The sequence below is a fragment of the Pantherophis guttatus genome, chromosome 1, assembly GCF_059756535.1.
Source record: "Pantherophis guttatus breed Tessera chromosome 1, ASM5975653v1, whole genome shotgun sequence".
In the NCBI taxonomy this organism is placed as follows: domain Eukaryota; kingdom Metazoa; phylum Chordata; class Lepidosauria; order Squamata; family Colubridae; genus Pantherophis; species Pantherophis guttatus.
Genome location: NC_142063.1, coordinates 212,348,229 through 212,360,822, shown reverse-complemented (window position 1 = coordinate 212,360,822; position 12,594 = coordinate 212,348,229). Strand labels below are relative to the sequence as shown.

At 39.8% G+C, this 12,594-nt stretch overlaps 1 protein-coding gene across 5 annotated transcripts in view; it reads left to right on the top strand.

The window, feature by feature from the left end:
* The window catches only part of GREB1 (growth regulating estrogen receptor binding 1), a 98,617-nt gene that overhangs the window by 28,237 nt on the left and 57,786 nt on the right, over positions 1 to 12,594 (top strand). For all 5 annotated transcript variants that reach the window (XM_034432114.3, XM_034432112.3, XM_034432115.3 and 2 more), the window contains exon 2: positions 8,071 to 8,272. In XM_034432114.3, the coding sequence (XP_034288005.2) occupies positions 8,116 to 8,272 (157 nt within the window). In that variant the 5' untranslated portion in view covers positions 8,071 to 8,115. The remainder of the gene's footprint in view (positions 1 to 8,070; positions 8,273 to 12,594) is intronic.

The window sequence follows — 12,594 nt, the reverse complement described above, 5'->3', positions numbered from 1 at the left end:
AGGCTAATATTAGAATGTCAGTGCTCATTTCTCAACAAAATTAATGGCTCAACCTAGTTCAGCAATGCTTCTTACTGAAAATGTAATGCTAGAATGGGATACTGTTGAAAAAAATGTTTCTGGACCGTTTTTTTTCCTTTCTGCAAGGGAAAGCAAATAGGATTTTTCTCCTACTGAAGCTTCCCCGCAGCCTAACACATACATTTTCTTTTGAAAATCAACATTTGGTGACATTTCATTTGGTCAAAATGTCTTTTAATCTGCAAGTGTCTCCAGTATAGTAGCTCTTCTGAGTTTCATAATGCTCAAATCTGGAATGTCTTTAATTTCTAGATTGTTTAATGGAGACCTAATTTTCATTGTTAACAGTGTATTAGACTATTGTCATCACTTTGTATTTTGTTTCTCTCTGCTAGTCCAGTTGATGTTTACTGATTCATCTCCATATAGAGCAGAAAACTGAGCTATGGAGCGCTAGATGATTTATTGATCTCTCCCACAATCATTGAGAGGTATCCTAATGCCTAATACATTTATTCCTGCCTGCTGCTTCAGTTGCACTGCTGAATCAAATAATTAACTTAAAACACATTTAACAATTGAACAATTTTTGTCTAAGCATGTTTGCCATGATGTGAATGGTAGTGAACTGGGGTGCCAGTTTCTTTGATTTAGATCACCATATAAAACACAATTGACAAGTTAAGTACAAAAGACATGCCTTGCAAACATAATATTCTAGCTCCAAACTGAATAAATATTACTATGGATTAGCACAATGAGTGAATGTAGCCACAGAATATAAATTAGAAAGTTCCTGACAGAAATCAGCCACAGACTTGTTAAGTGTCCATAGGCAAGCAGCCTTCAGCCTTAACTTTTATAAACCCCATTTGCAACATGGGAGAATTAGCGCTCATCTATACTACAATAAAGATTTTACTGATACTATGAAGCATTTTGAGTACTTACCTATGTACAAGATATGTGTTATACAGGCTATTCATTAGATAGTGCAGGGGTGTCAAACTCAATTTCATTGAGGGCTGCATCAGGGCTGTGGTTGACCTTGGGGGGCTGGTAGGCATGACCAACTGGGTGGGCATGGCACCTTGATGCCACTCACTGGGCATGGCTGACTGGGTGGGCGTGGCCATCTTGATGCCACTCCCCAAACTGCTGGCATGTTTCCACTTTGCATTGGGTAGACCGGGCTGAAGCCACGCTGGCCCAATGTTTGCTCTTCGCACTGGGTATTCCGGGTCAAAGCCACGTGGGCTGACCCCTTACATTTTCCAGGACAGCCCCACAGGCTGGATCCGACCACATTGCGGGCCGGATCCGAGCACATCGCAGGCTGGATCTGAGCACATCGCAGGCTGGATCTGGCCTGTGGGCCTTGTGTTTGATAACCCTGGTGTAGTGGCATTGAAAATGCTGTTGTAACATCCTAATGTCAAATGGCTGCAAATGTATAAAAGATAAGCAATAATGAACCAATGTAGATGATCCCTTAGTTTTATTTATGGTGAAAATAAGCATTTGAAATGGCAGCTTCTTAAATATAGAGGCTGTTTCATTTAATAGTAATTCTGTTTTATATATTAAAGTGATTAATGTGAATATTATTCTGGAACTTCGGACTATTAGAAGTTTGATTCCTATTACTAAAGGGCTGTTTTATCTGGTTCAAATATTATCAATGTTTTTTAGCAATATCTTATACCTGTCTGCACCCAGACCAGAATGTCCAAGATCTCAACCTTAAAAGAGTTATACTGATTCAATCATTTTTTTGCATAGGATTGTAAGAATGTCCCTAATACTTAACATTGTATGCATGAAATAAGCAAAGATGCCTCTTGCTTTGCTTATTTTATGCATACTATATTTCAAATGGCATCTAATACTTTCAGCATTTTGTACAAGTGTATCTATAAGAATGCTACAAGTAAACAATTTATGTTATTGCAGATGTACACTATATTCCCTTTATAGTAATTGAGCCTAATCATCTATAGCTTCTTTTTTAAAAATCTCAATCCTCAATATTGTAGATGTTTGCACAGTTTATCCTGGTGTGCATATTAAAGCAATATTGTGTGAAATTGAACAAACTAATGTTGCACAGCTCACTTAGATGTCAGTACCTAGCCAATCTTGGCTGATCTCAAAAAGCTAAGAGGAAATGGACTTGGTTAATATAGTTGACCTTCTGAAACAGGAAATCTTTCCTGGCAGATGTCAGGAAATGCCAGTCCTTTAAGCTAGAAAGGAAGTTGAAAAAACTCCTTGTAGAAGAACGCGGTGTCAAACCATTTCTGTATTGATGCAAAAGTAATAATATGGACATGTACAGAAGTCAAGTTCAACTAAAAGAAAATTTTCTCTCTATCTCTTTGAAAGCCAGCGTGCTGCAGGGATTTGGGTGTTGAAACTAGGAGCAGGGAAAGCCAGGTTTTAGTCAATCTTTCAGCATAGAAGCCAGTGGGGTGAGTTGGCCCTGTAACTCTCTCAACACTAAATTAAAAAAAAAAAAAAAAAATCCCCCCCCACCCTAGTAGTTTACAGTCCATTACTGAAGCTTCACATAGAGTTGCCATCATTTTATAGCTGCATGAACATTGATGTGTTTTGAGGTTTTTCCTTGGCAATATTCCCAAAATAATCAGGTTGGTTTTTTTTTTTGCCAGATGGTGGATTTGCCCCCAAGCCTGCAACCGTTTCCACCGTTTGTCAACTAGTGGTTGTTTGGGCTGCATAAGGAACAGAATATTTAGCTTAAACATTTGAAAGAGAAGGAATGAATTTACTTATAGCATTTTTCATTGTGGCTCCATCATCCATTCAGGATCAGGCCCACCAGCCATGCCACTAACATTCATATGTCCACTGCAGGGGTGGGTTCTACTTACCTTTACCACCGGTTCGCAACGGGATCGCGCGCGCATGCGAGCGAAGCAAGGGCAACCCACCACTGGTCCACTGGTCCCACTCTGTTTAGAAATGTGAAATGGGCATGTGTATTTTGGGGTTTTTCAATCCATCAGGAAATAAAACCTTCCAGTCCTATATACCAGGGGTCTCCAACAGTGGCAACTTTAAACCTGGAGGACTTCAACTCCCAGAATTCCCCAGCCAGCTTTGCTTTGCTGGCTGGGGAATTCTGGGAGTTGAAGTCCTCCAGGCTTAAATTCGCTAAGGTTGGAGACCCCTGATACAGGGGTGAAATCCAGCAGGTTCTAACAGGTTCTACAGAACCGGTAGCGGAAATTTTGAGTAGTTCGGAGAACCGGAAAATACCAACTCTGGCTGGCCTTAGAGTGGGGTGGGAATGGAGATTTTGCAATATCCTTCCCCTGCCACGCCCACCAAGCCATGCCCACAGAACCGGTAGGGAAAAATTTTGGATTTCACCCCTGCCCTGGTATATACAGATAACTACGTCCTTGCAGTGATCTTTCTTGTTCACATATGTGATGCTAGAGATACGAGCTCAAGCCTGCCCTTGCTTATATTTGGTGAATGTGTGTTTATTTGGGGCAAAGTAGAAAAGAGATCTAAATAGCACTTTTGAAACCCAAACTGTAAGAGTAGTTCTCTCTTTCATCTGATGTTAAGGTGTACTTTGGGTGTTTTTATATTGAATAGGAATGGAACTGCTGTTTCCTTTATACAAGTTTTTAATCACATGAAGATTTTTAGCCCACTTATCTTAGAGGAATTGAGAAGAGCAAGCTTGCTTTTTCACTCCCAGTTTGGTTAGTTCAGGTTACACAGGGAAGCCATTACATTTTAAACTGCAGAGGATTAAGCAACGAGAAATTAAGTTGCTCACCACCACATGAAATGTTTCCTTTTCTAACCTGAATAAAAATGAGCAGGGTGCTGTGTTTTTTTGTTTAATCCAGATTTCTTTCCCACTGCCACTGGCTATAGCAATTTTATGAGGCTGTACAAAGCTGGGGTCCACATAGTTCCCCTTCAAAAACCAAATTGAGTTGGCTAAGAGTTGTGGTGGCTGAACTTGAATTTGACTTCCATGCCTCAGTAGAAGCAGAGCCACCATCACCACGGTGACTCACTTCTCTATCATCTGTTTCTTCACGTTGCAGACCATAAACATAAACATGGGGCCACAATAAACTAAATTTGCTGGAGTCTGCTTCTCTCTACCTCACAAAATTCTAATTTGGGCATGAAAGAAAAAGAAAGGACAACAGTTGGTGTTTTCCCAATATGATAGACTAATAGCTTGGTAATTTCCTGTGAATGGGTTGTAGCCAAAATCATCTGAAAAAAATCATCACAGTTGGGAAAAACCGATCACCATATTTGTAAATTGCCATCCTGTAATCCTGGTATGTTCTTCAACACTGCATCGCCACCACCTTCAGCAGGGATCAACTCTAGTGTGGTTTTCTTCTCCCTACCTTTTTATGATTGTGAAGTATTAGAAATATACTTCGTGTTCTTCTTAGCCGAAGTTTATAGAATTCCTCCATGTTTGTCCTGCAGCAAGTAGTAAAGTGCTGGGATTCCTTTCATCCATTGCTATGGGGAGATCAGCCTTTCTCTTGTCCCCACTTCCGGCTGGCTGGAGTTTTTTGAATAGAGATAGTCGATTCTGATCATTGTTTGGAATTTCACAGACATTTGAAACAGCTTCCCCCACCTCCGCTTGTGTCTGAGAGCTCCTAAAAGACATAAATCTGATACAGAGTTCAATAGCGCAAGAAAATGAGGCCCATCAGCCTGCCAAACTTCTGGGTGCCATTTTATGACCTAGCTGGCACATTCATGGCCACCAACATATATCTTTCTGCCTCTTGGACTGTTAAACAAGAGTTGTCCCAAATTTTTATATCGTGGAAGTGCAGGCAAGTGCTTTGATGTTGTCATTAACACGGTTTGTGCTCCAGCCGGCTGCTTCCTGGGCCTGAAGTAGATGCAGACGATGTTGGATAATTACTGTGTCTGGAATTTATTTTTATTAGGCTTTCTTCAAGCTTGGAAATGGTAAAAGGTGAAATGAATCCAATGAGCTCTTCATATCTAAGGGCTGCTCTGCACACATTGGTTGCCTGATTGTCTTCCAACATCTCATTTATGGGTTATGAACTTGAATGTGAATGTGGTAAATGGGTTTCATTGGCAAACATGTTTGGGAAAAGGTTACCAAACGCCTTGAGGGAGGGTAGATATTTCTGAAATTTAGAGATAAATTTCAGAAATACATTTGCTTGCTTACTTGGTGTTTGGTGCGATGATGATGTACAAGGCTAGAAACTCATGGTTCTAGATCCATGAGTTCTAATCCTCTCTTAAAAGCTAGGAGTGAGTCACATTCTCTCAGTCATACCCACCTCATCTGGTGATTGTTGTGGAAAAATGTAAGGAGGAAGTAGTACTATCCAGGCTGCCTTGGGTTTTATTTTTAAAGATGAGATATAAATCTAATAAATAAGTTTGCTTTTCCTCTAGGATACAGAGTGGCATGCCAACCCTTCCTTGCCATAACAACATTGCTGTGAGATAGGTTAGGATGAAAGTGACTGATGTGAAGTGAACCTCCAAGGTTGTGGCTGGACTTGAACCTGTGTCTGCTTAGTTCTAGTCCAGGACCTTAACCACCCAGGCTCAGTATTTAAAATAGATGATACCCTGTGAACTTGAGACCACATGAACAACACCTCTGTGTTAAGCAGATTGCCTCAAAAGTCTTTCCAGAGGCTTCTTCCACTTGAATACACCCTTCAACAAGAAACAGTGTTGTTGTGCTGCTGTGAGGAGCTTGGCAAGTGCCTCACCTTTACGTGCAGAAGGTGGCTAGGGCTTGTCCAACTGGCCAAAGCATGAGCTAGCTGTGGCCATGCCCTTTCTTTATTCTCTCATTGTGCTTATTGGTCACTGCAAGAAAAAATAGTAAGTCACAAACAGGCTGTCCATTCACAGCTTGGCAAAGATGCCTTTCACAACACCTGGAAAATAAATAGGGGGGGATGGTGGCCAAGTACCACAATGCCTTTACTTCAGGAGGGAAGGGCAACCCTCCAAAGGGTAAGAGAACGGTGATGCTGTGATTTCCACAGTGGAAACTGACTTTGCAGTGGTTCCTCTAAGCCAGTGATGGGCTCAGTGTGTCAAAAATTCAGAAAATGCCTAACTTGACTCTGCTGGGATGTTCCTCTGTCCCTTCCTTCCTTCCTTCCTTCCTTCCTTCCTTCCTTCCTTCCTTCCTTCCTTCCTTCCTTCCTTCCTTCCTTCCCATTGCCAATAAACTCTTATATGTTCATTTATTTTTAAAAAATACAGTCCAAAACCTGTATGGTGCTATATATAATATAAAGAAATGTCAAATAATTACAAAAAATAACATGTGAGTAAAACAAACTCGTTTTCAGAGGCCATGCAAGAGCAGACCCCAGTCTCACATGGCTTCTGCAGCCTCCAAAAATCACCTCAGAACAGGGTGTGTTTTTGAGAATAGTTGTGTTGGTGAATGCTAGCGTGTCACTCAAAACATCAGTGTCATAGGTTCGCCATCACTGCTCTAAGCTGATGATCTTCTGAAGATCAGTGGCAAAGGGTGTGAAGTGCGTTGAAAATCTGTCTGTGTTGTACAGATGGGCAAGAATGATTCTAATCCTCAGCATGGAAGATATATTGTCTTTAAGTAGAAGATGTAATGCCTAAGGTGATATTTTAAAAGTATCAGTCACATATCCCCATCAGCTAAGGCTAGGCAGGTGATAACCAGGGAGACAGCCTTATTCATGACACTAGCTATAGAAATTGTCCCTCATAGAAATTTGTCTCATATTGATGGAGTTACCTTTCTGATGCCAAGGAAGAATTTATTTTAAACAAAACTTTCCAAAGTTACCTGTTTGCTTTCTGTTTAACCTTACAGTCGTTCAGATATATACTTTTGTTCATTTCATATTTTAATATATTGTCTTGTTATGACTGTTGCTTTATGTGAATTACCCTAGAAATGTGTTTGGAGGGCAGTATTTAAAATTAAATGTATATTACCGAGGTACAGGAGATAATGGACATAATCATTTAATTTGATAGATAGTAAGCAACATCATATAATGCTTAAAAAAAAACTGCTTTAAGAAGTGATTTCCTCAATGCCTAATGGTAGATCAACAGTTTGTTTTTGTCAATATTAAGAATGCCTCTCTGATGAATTACAGAAACCTATTATCATAAGTTCCTTGCATGTATTGAGGAACTGTATAATTCATGCTGTCAGCTTTGCATCATTTTTTACTGGGTCAATTCACTTTTTTTCTTAGAAGAAACAATTCCTTGGACTATTGTAATGCTCTCTACATGGGGCTCCCCTTGAGGAGCACCCGGAGGCTCCAACTGGCGCAGAGTGCGGCCGCGCGGTGGTAATGGGAGCGTCATGGCGCTCCCATGTGACACCTCTCCTGCGCGAGCTGCACTGGCTCTCGGTGGTCTTCCGGGTGCGCTTCAAGGTTTTGGTTACCACCTTTAAAGCGCTCCATGGCTTAGGACCTGGTTATCTACGGGACCGCCTACTACCACCAATAGCCTCCCACCGGCCAGTACGCTCTCATAGAGAGGGACTCCTCCGGGTGCCGTCAGCCAAACAATGTCGGCTGGCGACCCCTAGGGGGAAAGCCTTCTCTGTGGGGGCACCTACTGTCTGGAATGAGCTCCCCCCAGAGATACGGAGGATCCCGGATCTGCGCACCTTCCGCCGCGCTGTGAAGACTCTTTTATTCCATCAAGCAGGCTTGGCCTAATCTCCTCCCTCTTTTAATATATAAATTTTAAATCTGTTCTTAAATTATTGGGGTGTTTTAATTTGTCTGGGCCAAAATGATTTAATTTGATTTTAACTGGTTTTTTAAATTTTTGTATTTATGTATTTTATTGCTTGGCTGTTCACCGCCCTGAGTCCTTCGGGAGTAGGGCGGTATACAAATCAAATAAACTAAACTAAACTAAACTAAACTTTGAAATTTCTTGTGTTTCCAAATTTTATTAAAGCAAATGTTGATCGAGTCCCCTCTATCTTTTCTTGTTTAGGTGGAATAATTATAATTCACCCCTTCTGATTCATTCTTCAAGAAGATGGGAAATTCTTATGCGGGGCAACTTAACTCAACACGTTTTGAAGAAGTGTTGCATAATTCTATTGAAGCTTCTCTCCGATCCAGTAATTTAGTCCCAAGGCCCATTTTTTCACAGTTATACCTAGAAGCCGAGCGGCAGCTTTCATCTCTAGAAGGTAAGAAGTGCTCCTTTAGAAATATTTGTAGATCGGGGTTGGGTCCTTGGTGTGCTCTGAGCGTGGTCGTTTTCTTGCAGATATTTCATTACCATCTAGGATTGATGATGTTACTTAGTTGGATAATGAAATGTCTGCAAGAAAGCAACCAAGCTTAGACAGCACCAAGGACCTCAAACTGCTCTTTTGCTATGGCTACTTAAAAAAAACACCAGTTCTCAAGGTTCGGCATCATCCAACAGTATGTCAGTTGATTTTCACTCACAGAATGGAATGTTCCCTCTCTCTGTTCATCCTTCCACTTTTATGGAATGTGTCCCAATCCTCCAAAATAGATTTAGATATGGATAAAGGTGTAAAATGGGCCTCCTAGTGAATATTTATTCATGAAATATCACTTTTGCTTGTACACAGATTAGTATACAGAGATAAAAACTTATCAAGAACCATTCTTCCAGAAATAATTAGTGTGTTCTTACGTCTCTGATTCTTTTGCTGATCTGGGATTAGAATGAGTTTTGCTCTCAACTAGTGAGAGCCAGGGTGAAAAAATGTAATAAATAAAAGAGGGAAAAGTTTACATGACCCATCAGTAAGGCAAAAGCAAAGCCTCACCTCTATTTCCAAAGGTTCTTGTTTTTGTGATTACTGAACACATGGGAGCCTAGCCAATTTCAATTGGTCTCATCAGTACTGTTCATTAATTCACTGTATAGAAAGAGCTTCTGATGCAGTATTAGATTTAAACTCCTCGTTTGTATGAAGCCTGCAAATGTTATTGTTCAGAGTCTTTGAAATATGTCAGGGAGAAAGGATTCTATTCCTGTATCTAGACCAGGGGTGTCAAACTCAAGGCCCGGGGGATGGATCTGGCCTGCTGGGTGCTTTGCTGGAAACAGTGAAGGACCAGCCCACAGTGCCTGTGCCAGTGAAAAAGGAGCTGAGGGGGGCGCAGGCAGAGGGTTGCAGGAGGCCATCACAGCTGATAATGGGGCCTGGGAAGGCTGAGCACAGCCCCCCCCCAAGCTCCGTTTTCGGTGGCAGAGGGCTGCAGGAGGCTGTCGTAGCTGAAAACTGAGCTCGGGAGCCCGTTTTCACTGTCAGAGTGCTCGGGCCATCACAGGCGCCCCTGACATGAGTGATGTCAAGCTGGCCATGCCCACCTCGGCCTCCCAAGGTCAATCACAACTCTGATGTGGCCCTCAATTAAATTGAGTTTGACATCCCTGACCTAGACCTTTCCAACTACCTAAAAACTACTACTTTAAAAAAAAAACTCCCACAAATTTAACTGGGACTTATGCTCTATTGAGTGTATATCAGCTCACAGCTTTTTGAAATTTGTAAATTTGATTTAGTGTAATGAACTGGAAAGAAATACTGCATTTGTGACTGGGATACCAGCTGTGCAATGGTAAAAATGAGCATAATTGGAACAAACAGGATTTAATACAATGAAATAAATAGCAAACTCACTAATCAGTATTTCAAACAGCAATATGAATAATATTGATTAAAAGTTGACAGTATTCTTACATTTAAACAGCATTTTTATAATTCCTCACTTTGAACAGCAATATTGGGTTCTGGTTAAAGTTCAACCTGTGAACTTCAGAAACATTAGAATAGCTTAAAGTATCAGAAAATATATCATTTTATTTTATCGTGATAGACAGCATTTTTAATATATTATTTTGGGTCTTGTTATTTTCTTGTATTGCTTCCTGGGAGGTGAAAAACTTAAGGTACAATGTTCCCTTTCCCAAGCAAATTCACTGATTTTTTTTTTTTCAGAATACACCCATTTCTTAATAGACTTTAGAATATCCTACAGTTTTGATCATCACTATGGAAATGTTCCCTTCAATTCATTTCTGTTTTCCTTTACCAATTTAGGGAGTACTTCCTTATGCCCATTTGACATGTGCCTGTGATCTTCCAAATTATTGAAAGAATAAGTAGTACCCTTGTTTTAGCATCCACTTATTTGTTTTGTGTATTCTCAGTGTGGAATACACAAAATACTCAGTGCGTACCTTCCGCCACACTCTCAAGACCTTTTTATTCCACCAGGCGGGCCTGGCCTAATCCTTTCCCTTTTTCTTTTAATATGAAAATTTTAACCTGTTTTTAAATGATTGGGGTGTTTTAAATCTGTCTGGGCCAAATTGTTTAATTTGGTTTTATTCTGTTTTTAAATTTTGTATTTATGTATTTTATCGTTTGGCTGTTCACCGCCCTGAGTCCTTCGGGAGTAGGGCGATATATAAATCAAATAAAGATAAAGATAAAGAAGATAAAGAATACCTGTGATCATGGAACTTTGCCCCAACAATAAAATAAAGCAAATTGTGATGTCAAGTGGGAAAAGTCTATTTCTGTGATTATTCCAAGATGATGGGCTTGTCTCCTTTCATATGTGTATGATATTCATTCATTCATTCGTTTGTTCGTTCATTTTATTTGTTCAGTTTTCTTATCATTGAATCAAAACAGACTCAGAGCAGTTTACACAATACTCAACACTTAAAAAATACATAAAAATACTCATGGTACATATAACAAAAATTAAAATTATATAAAATATACATGGAGTCACAAATCTGCTCCTATCAAAATTTTAAAAATCTACAGAAAATAAAAAAAATCTTGGCAGCAGTATGAAAGTGGTTTGTCACTGCATTCTTCTGGATGTTGTTTAGGTAGCCCAGTCTAGCCTGTTTCCCAGGAATTAAAACAAACAATGTCTTGGGGTCTTCCATCCAAGTACTTACTAGGCCTAACCCTACTTATTTTACAAGCTCAGACAAGCAAATGAGGTGTCAAGTTCTTATTGGATAAATCAAACATCTGGAAAAAGTCCAGACAATAAAATCATTAGGGAACACGATTTTCTTTCATGGTCTGTAGGGTAAATGAAATTCTTTGTCTATTGATTGAAATACAATTTTTCTTAGGTGCCTAATTCTGGTTTAGCATGCTAAATATGCAATAGGAGAAATACTAAATATTATCTGGGATTTTACCATTTGATCATTTTATAACTATCATGACTTCCAGTTTATTTATATGCCCAATTCAAAGTGCTGGCTTTGATAGTAAAAGCTCTTAGTGTTTGAAACTACGACTTGGAAAGATGCTTTTCTCTATAAATACCCATATGGACCTTGAGATTAATCCCAGAAGCCCTTATTCATATGCCTTCATAAATCCCAGTAGGATTACTAGGAAAAGGATCTTGACATTTCAGTTGTGCAACCTTTACCTAGGTAGGTGAATTAATAAAAATACATTTGTTTCATTGATTTCCCTTGTTAACCTGAGGACTGACTACCATATATTGATTTTATTTTCTACGGCTCAAGTATCCACACAATTCTTTGCATCAGTGGCTTATCCATAATTAAAGAACATTTCATACAATTATTAGAAAATTTATTTGAATTTATAATGATTGATATTTATTTTCTGGGTTTTACCTGGAGAGAGTTCACTCATGAATGTTTGTTACTCAATCACTGAAGCTTTCTTCCATGTGTGAAGCAGCTGTCAGGATTTGGAAGTTGTCCCAGGAGTCTATATAGCTATGGAGGTTCTGTGGTGTTTTGAGTGATGTATGAATCAGGTGATATGATTGCTGCATATTGATCCTGCCTATAAACTTGTACAGATTGCTTTCAAAATGTCCATCCCATGCAGCGGTGAAATCCACTTACTTTCGCTACCAGTTTGGGAACGGAAGCACGCGGGAGCGTGCGCACGCCTCTTCTGCGCATGCACATAACCTTCTGTGCATGTACAGATGGTAAAAAACCGGGATGTAATGATGTCCTGGCGGGTGGGCGGAGCCTCCCACCACTGGCGCTACCGGTTCGGTGAGCCGGATAGAACAGGGGGGATTTCACCGCTGATCCCATGTATGCATTTTGTGCATTGTATTAATGTTCCCACTGTGCTATAACATCTGAAATTCTATTCAGTTTGATCTTCCATAATCAAGTTCCCTCAAAATATATAGGTCTGCAGTTTTCATTGATTCCAGCTGGTGTATATATATATATATATACACCATATATATATATTTATATGTATGTATGTATAATTCTGCATGTTTGGAAGGCATCAGACTAGTAAATAGCAATAGCATTTAGGCTTATACAGTATACCGCTTCACAGTGCTTTACAGCCCTTACTAAGTGGTTTACAGTGTCAGCATATTGCCCCCAACAATATGGGTCCTCATTTTCCCGACCTCGGAATGTTGAGTTTGCTCATGAAACGAATAGAAATGCATACCTCTATCTCTATCTATCTCCATCATC